The sequence below is a fragment of the Pristiophorus japonicus genome, chromosome 3, assembly GCF_044704955.1.
Source record: "Pristiophorus japonicus isolate sPriJap1 chromosome 3, sPriJap1.hap1, whole genome shotgun sequence".
Lineage (NCBI taxonomy): Eukaryota > Metazoa > Chordata > Chondrichthyes > Pristiophoridae > Pristiophorus > Pristiophorus japonicus.
The window spans coordinates 59,561,234-59,583,629 of NC_091979.1; the positions used below are offsets into that span (position 1 = coordinate 59,561,234).

General features: G+C 44.3%; 1 protein-coding gene across 1 annotated transcript in view; it reads left to right on the plus strand.

Annotated features, from left to right (window-relative positions):
* The window catches only part of LOC139253819 (low-density lipoprotein receptor-related protein 1-like), a 2,398,725-nt gene that overhangs the window by 1,219,158 nt on the left and 1,157,171 nt on the right, over positions 1-22,396 (plus strand). Inside the window, exon 20 of the mRNA XM_070873585.1 lies at positions 21,731-21,811. Within this exon, the coding sequence (XP_070729686.1) occupies positions 21,731-21,811 (81 nt within the window). The remainder of the gene's footprint in view (positions 1-21,730; positions 21,812-22,396) is intronic.

Sequence of the window (22,396 nt, forward strand, 5' to 3'; positions counted from 1 at the left end):
CGTCGAAAAATATCGTCGAGATTAAATGGGCAAGGACAAAGCTAACTAATGGCAGACACCATTAGATTTACTTCTACAACAAATTATGGCCCATTAATCTTTTGAGCTGACTATCAATTCAGGTCGTACCAATCCGATTTTGATTTAATACATTCTCATTTATTTTTCTGCATTTCTGTCACAATCAATCATTCAAGAGAATGAAGAATCCACTGTACAATCCAAGCTGCTGCTCTCTAATTGTCTTATTATAACATATGGCAAGCAATTTATTAACCTTCTATGCTTCCATGACAGAAAAAATGGATCTATCCAGTGAACTTATTTTACAGGTCGCGCATAGACGCCTTATACTTCTTAAGTAGCATTTTCAGATGATACTAAGGAGGTTTTTGACAAATATTCACATTACATAAATTTTATTTTTGGCTGAACTTTTGTGAGCTGAATTGGCTCACAGTCATCCAAAGCACAGACAGTTATGATGGCTAATGGACACATCTTGCCAACTTTTAATTGATACATGTGAGCAAGTTTTCTGTCCCGTATCCAAATGAAACTATTGGCTGCAACTGCTTAGCAAACTGTGAATGTTTGGAAAGCTCGTGTGAATTTCTCTCAGCATATCATTAGCCTTTATGATGATGATGACTTGCTTTTCATATTGAGCTGAGCATCTGTGTTTTTGTGGGTCTTAAGTTCAGTTAATGACTTGGCCATCTGTCTCGGCAAAATCAAAGCTATTTTTATTAATATAATTTTATCTTGAATCCTTTATATCTTAAATGTCCTGGTGGATTTTGAATGGTTACAAGTATATCGATTAGCTGAAACACTAAATTGAGTATTACTTGTTTCTTATGCTGAAAACCATGAAATTTCTATTGAGAGATTAACAATGGACTACTGTCATGGGACACAATTTCCTCTGTGCACTGTGTCAAGCAAAATTGTAAATATAATTTTTACAAATGGATTTATTATTTTTTTGCATGTAGAAAATATTCCCCAATGAAGTCACAACCAGAGGCTTTGTAGATTTTAGATATTATTGAGAAATCCATATATGAGAATACACTGTATCTCACTGATGCTTATCTAATCTTGTATAAAGAAGAAGTTTCAATTTAGGTGAATATTGTTGGCAGTGGTGGCACAGTACTAGCATTACAACAGTGATTACACTCCAAAAGTACTTCATTGGATGTAAAGCGCTTTGAGACATCCAATAGTCGAGAAAGGTGCAATATAAATCGAAATCTTTTTATCTTCTTTCTTTCATTTGTACAGCGGTACATGTGTAAGGTTTTCTCTTTCTGGCATTAAATTGACAGCAAGACCAAGGGTCCGAAATTCAGGCCTGCCAAAAAGCTGGCGCACTTATTGTTTTTTAAGTGCTTTTCCTGCCATCTCGGAAGAGGTCGACTCTTGATCGATATTCAGGTCTTTGTCTTTTTTTTAAGCGGTCAGGAAGTCGGTCATAATGGGGGTGGAAGTGTGGCGGTAAGTGTTGGTGAGGGGTGGAAGTGTGGCGGTAAGTGTTGGTGAGGGGTGGAAGTGTGGCGGTAAGTGTTGGTGAGGGGTGGAAGTGTGGCGGTAAGTGTTGGTGAGGGGTGGAAGTGTGGCGGTAAGTGTTGGTGAGGGGTGGAAGTGTGGCGGTAAGTGTTGGTGAGGGGTGGAAGTGTGGCGGTAAGTGTTGGTGAGGGGTGGAAGTGGAAGCGGGATGGATTCTCCGCCGCTGTCACTCAGCAACAGACGGTGGTGATATCATCGCGCGTCTGCGTCACCACGCCTCTCCCCTCCTTTAAAGGGGAGAGAATCGGCGAATCTTTCGGATCGGCCACTGCGCCACCAGGGAGGGTTTCGGCCAGGCCAGCAGCCTGGCACCCAAGAGGAGGTGCCAGGCTGCCTGTTAGTGGCCCGGCCGAACTAGGGGGCACAAAAGCCCGGCTGACATGGCAGTCAGCCAGGAAAAAAACTTAAATGGCGGCGGTGGCCTTTAATGGTCGCCGTGCAGCCAGGGCTCACAGGGGGAATGAAAGGCGCATCGACATAAAAAAGCTGTTGGGGGCACCACTCAGTGGGCATTAGATTTTTCGGCCTGAATATCAACGGAAGTGGGAGATCATGGCAGTGCACACACTGATGACGCACTTTTGGCTGCTCGGCAGTGGCGGGACAGAAGTGGGGACTGCCACAATAAGCCCACTGATGAATTTGACTGGTGGCGGCCATTTGACCAGAAATCGGAGGCCATTGGATTCCGCTACCTGGCCGCTGCATTGCGGCGGTGACAGGCCTTATCGGGACCCTGAACTTCGGCCCCGAATTCTTGTAAAACAATTTTGAATATGTACGTAGCCTATCCGTCAAAACAACAGTCTACTTGTATCGTATGGACTCTACTTAATTAAAACAGGTAAAGTCATGAGGTACAGATTTAAACAGATTTATCCTTCCCTCTGTCAAGCAAAGCTCGCAGTCTTCTTCCTTGCTTCTTGGTTTGGTCTGCAGAGGGAGGCTTCCTGCTTTGCTGCGTGGTTATCAAGAGAGAGCGTGCAGGCATTGGGTTCCTTTTTTAATATCTTTTAAGTCCATTGTCTCCAGCATAAGTCAGTAAAACCCCAGCATTGGTCTTAGTTTCATGGCAGTTCTTTAATTGGCTTTCCTTAACTGTCATGTATCTTACATTATTATATATAACTGTATCCTAACATGCTATACATGACTGTAATAAGATATGACCTGTAACCACCAGCATACCTTACCACCAGGGGTGCACTTGCAAGAGACAGGTGTATAAGGACAGGTCTCAGCAAGTGCAGCATTCCAGAGCTGTGAAATAAAGGTGCAGGTCCAGAGTGACCTTGACTTCACTACATGCCTCGTGTGAATCTGTACTGAGGGGACAGGACTTTACAGAGGCGACGAGTTACGGGATTACAGAATCCACAGAATGCCGAACAACGGATCAGATGAAAAGTACAATGCGGGAGACAATTGAGAGGACTTCATAGAAAGGCTCCAGCAAAGCTTTGTAACCAAAGACTGGTAAGGCGACGATAAGGCACAGACCCCCCAGCACTGCTGGGGAGAAGCTGGCTGGCAAAACTAAACTGGAAATGGGATGATGTCCATGCCATATCATTAGAGGAGCGGACCTCCTGCTCAATAGTTATAAAGCGATTTGAACATTTCTTTCAGCCAGGTGTGGGCGCTTTCAAAGGGGCCAAAGTCAAAATCTACATCACACAGGATGCTAGACCGGTCCATCACAAGGCCAGAGCTGTACCCTATGTGAGGAGGGAAAAGATTGAACACGAACTAGACAGGCTTCTGCGGGGAGGCATTATATCACCTGTGGAATTTAGTGACTGGGCAAGTCCCATCGTCCCAGTCATGAAGCCTGATGGATCCGTACGAATCTGTGGGGACTACAAATCTACCATAAACAGAGTCTCCCTAAAGGACCAGAACCCGCTGCCCAGAGCGGAGGACTTATTTGCCACATTGGCTGGAGGTAAACTTTTCTCAAAATTAGACCTCACATCTGCGTATATGATGCAAGAATTGACCGAGGAATCCAAGCTACTCACCACAATCAACACACATCGAGGCCTTTCCAATACAATCGATGCCCATTCAGCATCAGGTCGGCAGCTGCCATATTCCAGCGCAACATGGAGAGTCTGCTCAAGTCCATCCCGGGGACGGTTGTATTTCAAGACGACATAGTTATCATGGGCAGGGACACCGACTCCCATCTTCGTAATTTGGAGGAAATACTAAAGCGGTTGGATCAGGTAGGCCTACGAGTCAAGAAATCCAAGTGCCTGTTTTTCGCACCCGAGATTGAATTTTTGGGCAGAAGGATTGCCGCTGATGGAATCCGCCCAACAGAGTCCAAAACAGAAGCAATTCACCTGGCACCCAGGCCCCGGAATGTCTCAGAACTGCGTGCCTTTCTCGGGCTACTCAATTACTTTGGGAACTTTATGCAGAACTTAAGCATGCTGCTGGAGCCTCTCCACATGCAACTCAGGAAGGGGTGCGATTGGTTTTGAGGGGACGCCCAGGAACGCGCCTTCAATAAGGCACAGACCAGGCACAGACAACTGTGCCGACGAGCTCAGCAGGCTACCCCTGGCGACCACGGAAGGGTCTGACGAACAGGACTGTGAGATAGTCATGGCAATCAATGCCTTTGAGTCCACAGGTTCGCCCATGACGGCTCGCCAAATCAGAGCCTGGACGGCCAGCGAGCCCACGTTATCCTTAGTAAAAAGATGTGTCCTAACCAGTGACTGGGCAGAGGCTCGCGATGCCTGCCCCGAGGAATTAAAACCCTTTCACAGACGCATGCATGAGCTATCACTACAAGCAGACTGCCTGATGTGGGGCAGCCAAGTAGTCATGCCTCTGCGAGGCAGAGAGGCATTTGTCCGGGTGCTCCACCGCGAGCACCCGGGGATCGTTCTCATGAAGGCCATAGCCAGATCCCACGTCTGGTGGCCTGGTATTGACGCGGACTTGGAGCTCTGCGTCCGAAGGTGCACCATTTGTGCCCAACTCAGCAATGCCCCCAGGGAGGCTCCACTGAGCCCCTGGCCCTGGCCTACCAAACCGTGGTCGCGGGTGCATGTAGACTATGCGGGCCCATTCATCGGCAAAATGTTCCTCATAGTTGTAGATGCATTTTCAAAGTGGATCGAATGCACCATTTTAAACTCAAGCACAACCTCCACCACTGTGGAGAGCCTCGCAACCATGTTTGCAATGCACGGAATCCCAGACATATTGGTCAGTGACAATGGTCCATGCTTCACCAGCGCAGCATTCCAAGACTTTATAATTGACTACGGCATAAATCACGTCAAGACGGCACCGTTCAAGCCGGCCTCCAACGGCCGAGCGGAGAGAGCAGTGCAAATCATGAAACAAGGCATGCTCAAAATCCAAGGTCCCACGCTGCAGGGTCACCTGTCGTGACTGCTGCTGGCATGCAGATCTCATCCGCACTCACTGACTGGGATCCCCCCTGCGCAACTGTTGATGAAAAGGACTTTAAAAACAAGGTTTTCATTAATCCTCCCAGACATGCACGAAATCGTTGAGGCAAAGCGCCGTAAGCTGACTGAGTACCATGACAGAAATTCGAGGAGGAGATGGAATGAGATAGGGGACAAAGTGTTTGTACTAAACTATGGCAGGGGTCCCAAATGGCTTGCAGGGACAGTAACGGGCAAGGAAGGAAACGGGCTACTGGTAGTACAAATGGACAATGGCAAAACCTGCCGGAGGCATGTAGACCAAGTCAAAAGCAGATTTACCAACAACACTGCGGAACCAGAGGCAGACTACAATGTGGAACTCGCATCACACCTGGTGGACAGACAGAGGGAACAACCTAAGGAAAGGGCAATCCCAACAGACAGCCCAGACGAGTCAACAACAATGACACCAATCGAAACAGACAGCCCAGGCGAGATACCAGCAACCACACCCAAAGAAAAACAGACACCAAGGCAAACAACTGAACCACAACTCAGACGCTCCACGCGAGAGCGTAGACCACCTGAGAGACTGATCCTGTAAAGACAATAAGACCTTGGGGGAGAGTGATGTCATGTATCTTACATTATTATATATAACTGTATCCTAACATGCTATACATGACTGTAATTAGATAGGACCTGTAACCACCAGCATACCTTACCACCAGGGGTGCACTTGCAAGAGACAGGTATATAAGGACAGGTCTCAAGCCAGTGCAGCATTCCAGAGCTGTGAAATAAAGGTGCAGGTCCAGAGTGACCTTGACTTCACTACATGCCTCATGTGAATCTGTACTGAGGGGACAGGACTTTACATTAACCATGCCCCTGTGTGCAGAAGCTGGTGCCATTTCTTGAAAAAGTTAATCATTTTTGTATTAACATAAGAACATAACAATTAGGAACAGGAGTAGGCCATCTAGCCCCTCGAGCCTGCTCCGCCATTCAATAAGATCATGGCTGATCTGGCCGTGGACTCAGCTCCACTTACCCGCCCTCTCCTCGTAACCCTTAATTCCCTTATTGGTTAAAAATCTATCTAGCTGTGACTTGAATACATTCAATGAGCTAGCCTCAACTGCTTCTTTGGGCAGAGAATTCCACAGATTCACAATCCTCTGGGAGAAGAAATTCCTTCTCAACTCGGTTTTAAATTGGCTTCGCCGTATTTTGAGGCTGTGCCCCCTAGTTCTAGTCTCCCCTACCAGTGGAAACAACCTCTCTGCCTCTACCTTGTCTATCCCTTTCATGATTTTAAATGTTTCTTTAAGATCACCCCTCATCCTTCTGAACTCCAACGAGTAAAGACTCAATCTATCATCATAAGGTAACCCCCTCATCTCCGGAATCAGCCTAGTGAATCGTCTCTGTACCATCTCCAAAGCCAGTATATCCTTCCTTAAGTAAGGTGACCAAAACTTCACGCAGTACTCCAGGTGCGGCCTCACCAATATCTGATACAGTTGCAGCAGGACCTCCCTGCTTTTGTACTCCATCCCTCTCGCAATGAAGGCCAACATTCCATTTGCCTTCCTGATTACCTGCTGCACCTGCAAAATAACTTTTTGGGATTCATGCACAAGGACCCCCAGGTCCCTCTGCATCTCAGCATGTTGTAATTTCTCCCCATTCAAATAATATTTATTTTTACTGTTTTTTTTTCCCCAAGGTGGATGACCTCACACTTTCCGACATTGTATTCCATCTGCCAAACCTTCGCCCATTCGCTTAACCTATCCAAATCTCTTTGCAGCCTCTCTGTGTCCTCTACACAATCCGCTTTCCCATTAATCTTAGTGTCATCTGCAAATTTTGTTACACTACACTCTGTCCCCTCTTCCAGGTCATCTATGTATATTGGAAACAGTTGTGGTCCCAGCACCGATCCCTGTGGCACACCACTAACCACCGATTTCCAACCCAAAAAGGACCCATTTATCCCGACTCTCTGCTTTCTGTACGCCAGCCAATTTTCTATCCATGCTAATACATTTCCTCTGACTCCGCATACCTCTATCTTCTGCAGTAACCTTTTGTGTGGCACCTTATCGAATGCCTTTTGGAAATCTAAATACACCACATCCATCGGTACACCTCTATCCACCATGCTCGTTATATCCTCAAAGAATTCTAGTAAATTAGTTGAACATGATTTCCCCTTCATGAATCCATGCTGCGTCTGCTTGATTGCACTATTCCTATCTAGATGTCCCTCTATTTCTTCCTTAATGATAGTTTCAAGCATTTTCCCCACTACAGTTGTTAAACTAACCGGCCTATAGTTACCTGTCTTTTGTCTGCCCCCTTTTTTAAACAGAGGCGTTACATTAGCTGCTTTCCAATCCGCTGGTACCTCCCCAGAGTCCAGAGAATTTTGGTAGATTATAACGAATGCATCTGCTATAAATTCCGCCATCTCTTTTAATACCCTGGGATGCATTTCATCAGGACCAGGGGACTTGTCTACCTTGAGTCCCATTAGCCTGTCCAGCACGACCCCCCTAGTGATAGTGATTGTCTCAAGGTCCTCCCTTCCCACATTCCCGTGACCAGCAATTTTTGGCATGGTTTTTGTTTCTTCCACTGTGAAGACCGAAGCAAAATAATTGTTTACTGTCTCAGCCATTTCCACATTTCCCATTATTAAATCCCCCTTCTCATCTTCTAAGGGACCAACATTTACTTTAGTCACTCTTTTCCGTTTTATATATCTGCAAAAGCTTTTACTATCTGTTTTTATGTTTTGTGCAAGTTTACCTTCGAAATCTATCTTCCTTTCTTTATTGCTTTTTTAGTCATTCTTTGCTGTTGTTTGAAATTTTCCCAATCCTCTAGTTTTCCACTAACCTTGGCCAGCTTATACGCATTGGTCTTTGATTTGATACTCTCCTTTATTTCCTTGGTTATCCACGGCTGGTTATCCCTTCTCTTACCGCCCTTCTTTATCAGTGGAATATATTTTTGTTGCGCACTATGAAAGAGCTCCTTAAAAGTCCTCCACTGTTCCTCAATTGTGCCACCGTTTAGTCTGTGTTTCCAGTCTACTTTTGCCAACTCTGCCCTCATCCCACTGTAGTCCCCTTTGTTTAAGCATAGTACGCTCATTTCTGACACAAATTCCTCACCCTCAATCTGTATTACAAATTCAACCATATTGTGATCACTCATTCCGAGAGGATCTTTTACTAGGAGATCGTTTATTTTTCCTGTCTCATTACACAGGACCGGATTTAAGATAGCTTGCTCCCTTGTAGGTTCTGTTACATACTGTTCGAAGAAACAATCCCGTATGCATTCTATGAATTCCTCCTCCAGGCTACCCCGTGCGATTTGATTTGACCAATCGATATGTAGGTTAAAATCCCCCATGACTACTGCCGTTCCTTTTTTCACATGCCTCCATTATTCCCTTGATTATTGCCCGCCCCACCATGAAGTTATTATTTGGGGGCCTATAAACTACGCCCACCAGTGACTTTTTCCCCTTACTATCTCTAATCTCCACCCACAATGATTCAACATTTTGTTCATTAGAGCCAATATCGTCTCTCACAACTGCCCTGATATCATCCTTTATTAACAGAGCTACCCCACCTCCTTTCCCTTCTTGTCTATCTTTCTGAATCGTCTGATACCCCTGTATGTTTAATTCCCAGTCTTGGCCACCCTGCAACCATGTTTCTGTAATGGCCACCAAATCATACCCATTTGTTGTGATTTGTGCCGTCAACTCATTTACTTTATTTAGAATGCTGTGTGCATTTAGGTAGAGTGTTTTAATCCTAGTTTTTAAACCATGACATTAAGACCTTTTAATGGTTCTGCTAGTTTTGTGATTTTCGATGGGTTTGTTTACCCTGAAAGTCATGCTATCTTTTGTTAAGTTTCGCGCTGTTGCCTTAAGCTCCGCTCACCTAGAGGAGACTTGAACTTAATGTATTTTCTCTGTTAAGAGCCATTTTGAATCCATTTTATGTTTGTGGGCTTCCTTTACTGGGAGCTCTTGAGTTCAAACCGCAGCCCATCTGTGTCAATCACTTCTTGGGGCTTTCCAACATAACAGCTGAAAGTTGTCAGGCCTCCCAATCCTGCAGCCACACGCAGTCCCAAAAAGGGCATCCGCCATTATAATCTGCACTTTTGACATTTATATATACAAACCAAATTCATCTTTATTACATACATCCCATATCAATAGTCTAGAGTCCATCACACATCATAATTCTGTCATTAACATACATTTTTATTCTTACACATGTGAGCAGTCCATGGTTATTCTGGCTCCTCACACTCCGAAAATGGGAAGTAATGTTCTTTTCACCATTTGTTCATAGATTGCAATTCACAGGTCTACCAAGTTATTGATGTTTTTCCTCTGACTGAAAAAGATTATTCAAACAGGAGCCCATCTAAGTTTTAACAAGAACAAACTAAATAAAAGACAAGGGATGGCAAACTGCAATTGAACTGTGGCTGGATCATAACAAAATGAGTGTTATATTACCAATTGGAGGTTTGACCAGCAATTGCAAAATTATACTGCACATTTGGGGCTGACAGTAGGAAAATCATGGCCTACAACTTCCAACAAAAGCTAATTATAAGCTTTAAACTTCATTTTTTAATATTATAATACTTTGTCCTAATAGTAATACTAACATGTCCTTATCTGTTGAGATGGTACAGTGGTCAATATATTTTCCACAGATCTTAAACTGAGTCTCTGTCTGCCTATTCCAGTAGATTTTGAACAAGAGCAGGAAGTTATCTCACTATTCAAACCAAAAATCCTCCCAATAGCAACACCACATAAAATAGATTAACTGGTCATTCAGCACATTGATGTTTGTTGGCCATTATTGATGCAGAATGGCTGTAGTATTTGCCTACAAAATCATTGCAGATGAAAGTAATTCATTGTGCTTGAAACATGTTCAAACATTGCTGAGAGATGTGACAAGGTGCCATATGCATGCAAGAATCAATTATTATTCAATATTTTATTTAAATTTTTTATGAAGAGTGGGCAGGAATATCTGTGCCACGTAGTTTTTTCATTCCTCATTCTGTATTATGTTCAAGGCTTCAGTGAACATTTTTTCCAATGCTTAGGGGTAGATGCTAACTTTATGCAATAGTATAAACTGAGTCATAGTGAGTCAGCAGCCCATTTCACATCTCTCCCAATTTTTATTTTCATTGACTTCCATTGAGTCATTTCACACTGTGGCACAAAGTCACGATCTAACCCTGTGTGGCAAAATAAAGATATTTTTGGATTTGAATGTTTATTTTTAAACCTCCAGCCAGCTAGATTTCCAAAGAAAGATCAATAGACGAGACCTATTCATGAAGGATAATTGTTTTTAATAGGCTGTCTTTGGTTGTGTCCATGGTATAAGAACATAAGAAATAGGAGCAGGAGTAGGCCATTTTTTCCCTCGAGCCTGCTCTGCCAATCAATAAGATCATGGGTGAGCTGATCTTGGCCTCAACTCCACTTCCTTGCCCGCTTCCCATAACCCTTGACTCCCTTATCATTCAAAAATCTGACTCTCTCCAACTTAAATGTATTCAATGATCCAGCCTCCACAGCTCTCTGGGGAAGAGAATTCCAAAGATTCACGACCTCTGAGAGAAGAAATACCCCCTCACCATTTTAAATGGGCAACCGCTTATTCTGAAACTATGCCCCTAGTTCTAGATTCCCCCTCAAGGCAAAATATCCTCTCTGCATCTACCCTGTCAACCTCCCTCAGAATCTTATACATTTCAAAAAGATCACACCTCATTCTTCTGAACTCCAATGAGTACATACCTAACCTGTTCAAATTTCTTCATAAGACAGCCCCTTCATCTCAGGAATCAACTTTGTGAACCTTCTTCTGAACTGCCTCCAATGCAAGTATATCCTTCCTTAAATACAGAGATCAAAACTGTACGCACTACTCCAGCTGTGGCCTCACCAACGCACTGCACAGTTGTAGCAGGACTTCTCTACTTTTATACTCCATCCCCCTTGCAATAAAGCCCAACATTCCATTAATCTTCCGAATTACTTGCTGTACCTGCATGCTAACTTTTTTTGTTTCATAGAAACATAGAAACAGAGAAACATAGAAAATAGGTGCAGGAGTAGGCCATTCGGCCCTTCCAGCCTGCACCGCCATTCAATGAGTTCATGGCTGAACATGCAACTTCAGTACCCCATTCCTGCTTTCTCGCCATACTCCTTGATCCCCCAAGTAGTAAGGACTTCATCAAACTCCTTTTTGAATATATTTAGTGAATTGGCCTCAACAACTTTCTGTGGTAGAGAATTCCACAGGTTCACCACTCTCTGGGTGAAGAAGTTTCTCCTCATCTCAGTCCTAAATGGCTTACCCCTTATCCTTAGACTGTGACCCCTGGTTCTGGACTTCCCCAACATTGGGAACATTCTTCCTGCATCTAACCTGTCTAAACCCATCAGAATTTTAAACGTTTCTATGAGGTCCCCTCTCATTCTTCTGAACTCCAGTGAATACAAGCCCAGTTGATCCAGTCTTTCTTGATAGGTCAGTCCCGCCATCCCAGGAATCAGTCTGGTGAACCTTCGCTGCACTTCCTCAATAGCAAGAATGTCCTTCCTCAAGTTAGGAGACCAAAACTGTACACAATACTCCAGGTGTAGCCTCACCAAGGCCCTGTACAACTGTAGCAACACCTCCCTGCCCCTGTACTCAAATCCCCTCGCTATGAAGGCCAACATGCCATTTGCTTTCTAAACCGCCTGCTGTACCTGCATGCCAACCTTCAATGACTGATGTACCATGACACCCAGGTCTCGTTGCACCTCCCCTTTTCCTAATCTGTCACCATTCAGATAATAGTCTGTCTCCCTGTTTTTACCACCAAAGTGGATAACCTCACATTTATCCACATTATACTTCATCTGCCATGCATTTGCCCACTCATCGAACCTATCCAAGTCACTCTGCAGCCTCATAGCATCCTCCTCGCAGCTCACATTGCCATCCAACTTAGTGTCATCTGCAAATTTGGAGATACTACATTTAATCCCCTCGTCTAAATCATTAATGTACAATGTAAACAGCTGGGGCCCCAGCACAGAACCTTGCGGTACCCCACTAGTCACTGCCTGCCATTCTGAAAAGTACCCATTTACTCCTACTCTTTGCTTCCTGTCTGACAACCAGTTCTCAATCCATGTCAGCACACTACCCCCAATCCCATGTGCTTTAACTTTGCACATTATTCTCTTGTGTGGGACCTTGTCGAAAGCCTTCTGAAAGTCCAAATATATCACACCAACTGGTTCTTCCTTGTCCACTCTGCTGGAAACATCCTCAAAAAATTCCAGAAGATTTGTCAAGCATGATTTCCCTTTCACAAATCCATGCTGACTTGGACCTATCAAGTCACTTCTTTCCAAATGCGCTGCTATGACATCCTTAATAATTGATTCCTCATTTTACCCACTACTGAGGTCAGGCTGACCAGTCTATAATTCCCTGTTTTCTCTCTCCCTCCTTTTTTAAAAAGTGGGGTTACATTGGCTACCCTCCATTCAATAGGAACTGATCCAGAGTCAATGGAATGTTGGAAAATGACTGTCAATGCATCCGCTATTTCCAAAGCCACCTCCTTACGTACTCTGGGATGCAGTCCATCATGCCCTGGGGACTTATCGGCCTTCAATCCTATCAATTTCCCCAACACAATTTCCCGACTAATAAGGATTTCCCTCAGTTCCTCCTCCTTACTTGACCCTCTGACCCCTTTTATATCCGGAAGGTTGTTTGTGTCCAACTTAGTGAATACCGAACCAAAGTACTTGTTCAATTGGTCTGCCATTTCTTTGTTCCCCGTTATGACTTCCCCTGATTCTGACTGCAACGGACCTACGTTTGTCTTTACTAACCTTTTTCTCTTTACATATCTATGGAAACTTTTGCAATCCGTCTTAATGTTCCCTGCAAGCTTCTTCTCGTACTCCATTTTCCCTGCCCTAATCAAACCCTTTGTCCTTTGTCTCTGCTGAGTTCTAAATTTCTCCCAGTCCCCGGGTTCGCTGCTATTTCTGGCCAATTTGTATGCCACTTCCTTGGCTTTAATACTATCCCTGATTTCCCTTGATAGCCACGGTTGAGCCACCTTCCCTTTTTTATTTTTATGCCAGACAGAAACGTACAATTGTTGTAGTTCATCCATGCGATCTCTAAATGTCTGCCACTGCTCATCCACAGTCAACCCCTTAAGTATCATTCGCCAATCTATCCTAGCCAATTCACGCCTCATACCTTCAAAGTTAGCCTTCTTTAAGTTCTGGACCATGGTCTCTGAATTAACTGTTTCATTCTCCATCCTAATGCAGAATTCCACCATATTATAGTCACTCTTCCCCAAGGGGCCTCGCACAATGAGATTGCTCATTAATCCTCTCTCATTACACAACACCCAGTCTAAGATGGCCTCCCCCCTCGTTGGTTCCTCGACATATTGGTCTAGAAAACCATCCCTTATGCACTCCAGGAAATCCTCCTCCACTGTATTGCTTCCAGTTTGGTTAGCCCAATCTATGTGCATATTAAAGTCACCCATTATAACTGCTGCACCTTTTTTGCATGCACCCCTAATTTCCTGTTTGGAGGTCTGTACACAACTCCCACTAACGTTTTTTGCCCTTTGGTGTTCTGCAGCTCTACCCATATAGATTCCACATCATCCAAGCTAATGTCCTTCCTAACTGTTGCATTAATCTCCTCTTTAACCAGCAATGCTACCCCACCTCCTTTTCCTTTTATTCTATCCTTCCTGAATGTTGAATACCCCTGGATGTTGAGTTCCCAGCCCTGAACTTCCTGGAGCCACGTCTCTGTAATCCCAATCACATCATATTTGTTAACATCTATTTGCACAGTTAATTCATCCACCTTATTACGGATACTCCTTGCATTAAGACACAAAGCCTTCAGGCTTGTTTTTTTAACACCCTTTGTCCTTTTAGAATTTTGCTGTACAGTGGCCCTTTTTGTTCTTTGCCTTGGGTTTCTCTGCCCTCCACTTTTCCTCATCTCCTTTCTGTCTTTTGCTTTTGTCTCCTTTTTGTTTCCCTCTGTCTCCCTGCATTGGTTCCCATCCCCCTGCCATATTAGTTTAACTCCTCCCCAACAGCACTAGCAAACACTCCCCCTTGGAGATTGGTTCCGGTCCTGTCCAGGTGCAGACCGTCCGGTTTGTACTGGTCTCACCTCCCCCAGAACCGGTTCCAATGCCCCAGGAATTTGAATCCCTCCCTGCTGCACCACTGCTCAAGCCACGTATTCATCTGCGCTATCTTGCGATTCCTACTCTGACTAGCACGTGGCACTGGTAGCAATCCCGAGATTACTACTTTTGAGGTCTTACTTTTTAATTTAGCTCCTAGCTCCTTAAATTCGTTTCGTAGGACCTCATCCCTTTTTTTACCTATGTCATTGGTACCAATGTGCACCACGACAACTGGCTGTTCTCCCACCCTTTTTAGAATGTCCTGCACCTGCTCCGAGACATCCTTGACCCTTGCACCAGGGAGGCAACATACCATCCTGGAGTCTCGGTTGCAGCCGCAGAAACGCCAATCTATTCCCCTTACAATTGAATCCCCGATCACTATCGCTCTCCCACTCTTTTTCCTGCCCTCCTGTGCAACAGTTTCATGGACAAGGACCCACCAGATCCCCCTGTACTGCAGCATGTTGTAATCTCTCCCCATTTAAAAAATAATTTGTTTTTTTATTTTTCCTGCCAAAGTGGATAACCTCTCATTTTCCCACATTATATTCCATCTGCCAAATTTTTGCCCACTCATTTAGCCTGTCTATATCCCTTTACAGAATCTTTGCATCCTCCTCACAGCTTGCTTCCCGCCTATCTTTGTATCATGAGCAAATTTGATTACATTACACTTGGTCCCTTCATCCAATCATTAATATCGATTGTAAATTGTAATTCCTACCATTTATTGTGTATTTGCTTGCCTTGTTAACCTTCCTCAAATGCATTACCTCACACATCACCAGATTGAATTCCATTTGGCACTTATATGCACAGCTAACCATTCATATATTCCTGCAGTCGACAGCTTTCTTCTTCACTTTCAACCACATGGCCAAAATGTGAAGGTTATGGGGCAAAGTTTAAAAAGTTATTTTCCCGTCAGAGCTGAGATAACAATGAGGAAATTGCAGGCATGGACCCCATGATTTTCAGCCTTTAACAGCGACATTTGTAAAAAAAAACCTTACAATTTTGTTCATTTGCTGAAGAGTTTTTATTACTTTCAAATGTTTGGGTAAACATAGAAACATAGAAAATAGGTGCAGGAATTGGCCATTCGGCCCTTCGAGCCTGCACCACCATTCAATATGACCATGGCTGATCATGCAACTTCAGTATCCCATTCCCTTATCCCTTAGACTGTGTCCCCTGGTTCTGGATTTCCCCAACATCGGGAACATTCTACCCGCATCTAACCTGTCCCGTCCTGTCAGAATCTTATATTTTTCTATGAGAGCCCCTTTCATCCTTCTAAACTCCAATGTATAAAGACCCACTTGATCCAGTCTCTCCTCAGATGTCAGTCCAGCCATCCCGGGAATCGGTCTGGTGAACCTTCGTTGCACACCCTCAACAGCAAGAACGTCCTTCCTCAGATTAGGAATCCAAAACTGAACACAATATTCCAGGTGAGGCCTCACTAAGGCCCTCTATAACTGCAGTAATACCTCCCTGCTCCTATACTCAAATCCCCTAGCTATGAAGGCCAACATGCCATTTGCCTTCTTCACCGCCTGCTGTACCTGTATGTCAACTTTCAATGACTGATGAACCGTGACACCAGGTCTCGTTGCACCTCTCCTTTTCCTAATCTGCCACCATTCAGATAATACTCTGTCTTCGCGTTTTTGCCCCCAAAGTGGATAACCTCACATTTATCCACATTATACTGCATCTGCCATGCATTTGCCCACTCACCTAACCTGTCCAAGTCACCCTGCAACCTCTTCGCGTCCCCCTCACAGCTCACACCACCACCCAGTTTAGTGTCGTCTGTAAACTTGGTTCCCTGTAAGGTGCGCAGCTAAGCAGCGCTCCACGGAGCCCGTACATCCGGCTTTTTGAGGCAAAAACAGCGCAGGACCAAAGGAAACACAGGGAACTTGGCTCTCTGTTCCTTCATCTGAGTCATTTACGGGTATAGTGAAAAGCTGAGGCCCCTCCCCGTACAAATCCCTGGGGGTGGTGTACTGGGTTACACTTCCCTTTCACCTTGAAGGCCTGGGTCCAAATCGGGTCCAGACTACTGATTGTTAGGGTCCGATTTCAAATGAGTTTGGGCAGTCTCTGTACAACCTCGAGTAAGCGTGGCTCCACTGCCCCAAATTCTGAGTCCAGTCAAGAGAGAACTTGCATTTCTGTTGCGCCTTTCAGGACCTTAGGAAGTCCCAAAGCACTTTACAGCCAATGAAGTACTTCTGAAGTGGGGTCACTGTTGGAATGTGGGAAACGCAGCAGCCAATCTGCGCACAGCAAGCTGCCGCAAACAACAATGAGATAATGACCGGATAATCTGTTTTTGTGCTGTCGGTTAAGGGACACTGAGGAGAAGTCCTGCGTCTCTGTGGCCGTGGGAATCTTTTACGTCCACCCGAGAGGGCAGACCGGTCTTCTGTTTAACGTCTCACCTGAAGAGAGGCCACAGATTCGGCGAACAAGGAGACCAGAAAGATTACAGCAGGGTGTAAGGGGTGCTCTTCTGGAGGAGGGTGCTAAGGCACATTGTTGGCGCAGAGTAGAGACAGTGCGAAGCTGCTGGGGTATCGAACTAATGCCGCTGACTCCCAGGCTGCAGACAGCAACAATTGCACGATGAACCCGGACCATCCTTGTATAACTCAAGTAACTGTGACCAGCACTCAGAGAGAGCCAGTCACAGTTGTTACCTGTGGCTTGGTTTACTGAACATATCGGATTTGCATTTACATAGCGCCTTTCACAACCTCAGGAATCTCCCAATGTGCTTTGCAGAACAGTTCACTAAAGCACTTTTTGAAGTGGAATATAGGTAGGTTGGGTCAGTATTGCCTTGGTTGGGGCGTTAACTTTTGAGAAGTTGGAAGTTTACCGCCAGACACTAATCAATCTTGCTGCCTGCTAAATTCAGTCTCAGTGCTCAAAGAATGTAGGAGAGCACTAAATCATGCTAATGATGTAGGAGAGTGGTGTTAGGCTCCAAGGAATAACAAATATAAGGTGTTGTGTAATTGGGAGTGAGCATTGGCGAAGGTGCTCTCCAGCCATTAAAGGGGAGGGTCACTGGAGTCTGCGCACCAGCCTCCAATGATTCGGGGAGGCAGAATGGCAATATGCTGTGGGATGAAATGCAAAGTCCTTTGATGGCCCGCAACACTCTGGGAACTAAGCAGCCTTTATTTGGCTGCAGATACATCCTCTCTGCCATTTAAATAATAATTTGCTTTTTTATTTTTCCTACCAAAGTGGCTAACCTCACATTTTCCAACATTGTACTACATCTGCCAAATTTTTGCCAAAAAATCCTTTGTTCAAAAATCCTTTAATTCAAAAGCAAATATGTTTTTGGTGGCTGGAGTAACAAGAAGAATGTTAATGTATGCAAACTGGTAGTCTATGGAATAGACTATTTCAATACTTCTGATGACTGAACCATTAAAGCAAGATGTGCGGAGGAAGACAGTAATAGCTAAACATTAACACTTCACCTCACTGAGTGTGACAACTAACATCAATGGTCTATGTGCTAGATGAAATAATTGCCATTATGTAAATCATGGTGTAGGTTGCTCATATCTTGTTGTCTGATGGAAGGTCTGAACTTTGTGGGCTGGCTAACAATGACATCACCCATATATCATTTTGTGGAGGTCAATGAAAGACTATTTTATCCAAAAGATATGTCAATTGTCAAGCTATATAAGCAATAGATTCAGAAGGATATTTTAGCATACTGTGGACCAAGTCTGTCTTTATCTCCTCTCTCAGGAACATCCACCCTAATTCCATCCACCTTTTCTGTACTACCCTGCTTTTAAAAACCTCCTCAAAACTTTGCCCTTTCCCACTATCCAGTTCTTAGCCCCACCTTCCTGCACGCTAAGGCACTTCAAAACTTCTCCCAACAACTGCGATAGAAATACAAATTGCTCTTTATTGTTATCTTGCTGTGTCTCATTGCTTTTGTAAAAAAGTATATTGCTATAGGATGGGCATCCCACAAGAGCTGCCAATCACTTCATACCACAACTTGCTCGGAATCTTTACCCCTTATGAGTGCTGCATAGTCAGATTGCCATCATTTAGATGAGACGTTAAAGTGATATTCAGGAGAACATAAGAGAAAACTGTGAGTTGCCCTGGCTAGCATTTATCCCTCAACCAGCACCACCAAAATAACTTAATTGCCATTTATCTATGTTCTTGTTTGTGGGACTTTGGCTGTCATGCTTGCTGCCAAAACAACACTTAAAAAACAATCATTGATTTTAAAGTGCTGTGGGATGTTTTTTTTTCCATTCATTCACTGGATGTGAGCATCGCTGGGATTTGCCTGATTGCTCTTGAGAAGGTGGTGATGTGCATCCGAATGGCTTGCTGGGCCATTTCAGAGGGCAGTTAAGACTCAACCACATTGCTGTGGGTCTAGAGTCATATAAAAATTGGGCAAGAATGGCAGATTTCCTTCCTTAAACGACATTCGTGAACCAGATGGGATTATACGACAAGGGGTACTTACATGGTTAGTGGTACGGTACTAGCTTTTTATTCCAGATTTATTTCATTAACTGAATTTAAATTCCCCAGCTGCCACGTTAGGATTTGGACTCATGTCTCCAGATCATTAATCCAGGCCTATGAATTACGAGTCCCATAACAGAACCATTATGCTACTTTTTTTCCCCAAAAATATGCCTTATTCATATAAAATTTTCACAATACATTGGAAAATAGCTCAGTACCTTGCGGTCAGCAATTCCATACAATTCGTTTGGATGCTGACAGCAGTTTCATACAGTGCACTAGGTTGCATTTCATTTCAAGGTACAGTTTAGTACAATCCGTAAATCACGTTACATGTAGTACTGTGCAAATGAGGGTATTACATGGGGCAGATAAGAACAGGTTTACATTAAATTCCAGGATACATTTCAATACCGATCACCAGTCACGTTACATGTAGCACTATGCAGATGAATGCAGTACACGGACCGGATGCGGGTACATTTACATTTCTTTACAAGTTACTAAACAGTGCAGAGACTTTCATTATAAATGGAACAGCACAGGTGTTTTTCAGTACATGGTGCTCTATGTATACAAGCAGATTAACAAGTACAGCCCGAGGGGGGTCTGGATCCATCCCCTGGGTTTACCGTGGCGGAAGGGCCTTAAACTATTGCTCTTCCCCATCGTGTCTTTGTGGCGACTGCACCAATCTTTAGTGCGTCCCTCAGCACGTAGTCCTGAACCTTGCATTGCGACAGTCTGCAACACTCGGCCGTGGATATCTCCTTGCTCTGGAAGACCAGCAAGTTTCGGAAAGACCAAAGTGCGTCTATCACCGAGTTGATGGCTCTCCAGCAGCAGATGATATCTGTCTCGGTGTGCGTCCCTGGGAACAGTCCACAGAGCACAGAATCCTGTGTTACAGAGCTGCTTGGGATGAACCTCTACAGCAACCACTGCATCTTCTTCCAGACCTGCCTTGCAAAGGGGCAGTCCTAAAGGAGATGGATGACAGTCTCGTCCACACCACAGCCAACTGGGAGGCAGAGTGCCGTGTTTCTGAAACCCCGGCTGTACATGAAGGATCTGACGGGTAGAGCCCTTCTTACCGCCAACCAAGCTCTACGTCTTGGTGCTTGTGTGAAAGCTCTGGTGATGAGACATTCTGCCAAACGAGTTCGAAAGTCTGCTTGGGGAACTGTCCGACAGGATCCATCATCTCCTTCTTTTGTAGTGCATCCAGGACCTTGCGTGCCGACCACTGCTTTATGGCCTTGTGGTCAAAAGTGTTTTTCTTGAAAAACTTTCCCACGAAGGACAGGTGCTGAGGCATGGTCCAACATGCGGCAGCCTGGCCAGACCCATCCTTCGCAACACCGGGGACAGATAGAATCTCAGCACGTACTGACTTAGTGTTTGCGTACGAAGAGTCTATGCACAGCTTGATGCAGCCGCACACAAAGGTGGCCCTCAGGATGAGGGCCACATTTGGAACGTCCTTTCCCCCATTGTCCAGAGATTTATATATCGTGTCTCTGCGGACATGGTCCATTTTCGATCTCCAGATGAAATGGAAGACGGTTCGGGTGACTACCACGGCACAGGAGTGGGTTTGGGCCAGACCTGTGCCACGTACAACAACACTGAGAGCACCTCACTCCTGATGACCAGGTTCTTTCCTGCAATGGAGAGTGAACGCAGCTTCCATCATCCCAGTTTATGTTCGCTTTAGCGATACGCTCCTTCCAGTTTTTGACGCACGCCCCGTCCGCTCCGAACCATATTCCCAAAACCTTCAGGTAATCTGACTTCACGGTGAAAGGAATAAAGAATCAGTCGGACCAGCTTCCAAAGAACATGGCCTCGCTTTTGCTGCGATTTACCTTCGTTCCCGAGGCCAGTTCAAACTGGTCACAGATTGTGAGCAATCCGCGGACCAACTGCGGATCCGAGCAAAAGACGGTGACGTCGTCCATGTACAGGGAGATCTTGACCTGAGCGCCTCCGCTACCTGGGATTGTCACTCCCCCTAATGCCCGCATCCTTCCTGGTGGACTCGGCAAAGGGCTCGATACAGCACACAAACAAGACAGAGGAGAGGGGACAGCCTTGCCTGACTCCAGACCTGATCGGAAAACTTTAAAGTTTCCCACTCGTTGATTAGAACTGTGCTACTGGTGTCTGTGTAGAGCAGTTGGATCCAATTGCGGATACCCTCCCCAAACCCCATGTTAGAGAGCATGTCCATCAGGTATGTGTGTGATATCCTGTCAAAGGTCTTCTCCTGATCCAAGCTGATTAAACAGGTGTCCACCCTGCTATCTAGCACGTAGGCAATCACAGAACCATTATGCTGCTGTTCCTGATGATCCTGAGGATGTGAAAGATGTGAAAGTTCTTTCTTTCTGCAGTATGCTGACCCAGTCACAGCACCTATATAGTGGCAGTTTTGGTTCCTAGGAGACTCAGTATGTTTATAGAAGCTATCTTTTTATCATGAGCACAAAATAATCATGTCGGGAGAAAAAGGTTATAAAAATTTCAGTAGCACCATAGCCAAAAGCTTCGCAATGCACTCAGCCTTAAATAGCATTTCTACCGAATCAGAAAAACTCGACAGTATTCACATTCAGCAATTATGTACTTTCGATGTCAGCTAAGCTCGTGTCATTGCAAACAAACCAACTGTGACAAGAAATGATAGGAAAGTAATTGTGTCAGAAGCAAAAAAGAAATGGACAGAAAACAGTGAAGTTATTTTGGGAAATATAACACTCAATTTAGTTTTAGACTGCCAAATGTTATTTGACTTTTTTTTAGTACATATGAAGTTATCATTGTAATTTTATATATTTTTTTCTCTCTAACAGCATTTCCTACCTGCATTCCTCTAACACAGTTCACCTGTAATAACGGAAGATGCATCACCATTAAATGGCGTTGTGATTCAGGTAATAGAACCATATAAAGTGAAAGACATAACTGATGGTTCTCCAATAGTTCCATCTAATGGAAGCATTATACATTAAAAGGTGATATTTTATGCGTCATCTCATTTTTTTTCACTATGGGTTTGATGTGAAGACTGAAATCCTGCATTCATTTTTGTCAGATGGGTATTTTTATTTAAGGGTAGTGTTTTCCTACTTTGTTTTGTAAGGAGGGAATGCAACAGATTTTATACAATCACAGATCTGCCAATTTATATTTCATCAAGCTATAAAATGGTAACAGTACATTTTAAAATGTCTTTTTCTAGCAATTTCAATATAATAAATAGTCGATATCAAGACTGAAAGGGTTAAGTTATGAGGAAAGGTTGCATACACAAGGCTTATATTCCCTTGAGTTTAAAAGATAGTGGGTTGATTTAATTGAGGTGTTTAAAATGATTAAAGGATTTAATAGGCTAGATATAGAGAAACCATTTCCTCTGATGGAGGAATCAATAGCGAGGGGACATAATCTCAAACTTCGAGCTAAGCTATTAAAGAGGGAAATAAGGAAGCTCTTTCACGCAAAGGGCAGTAGAGATC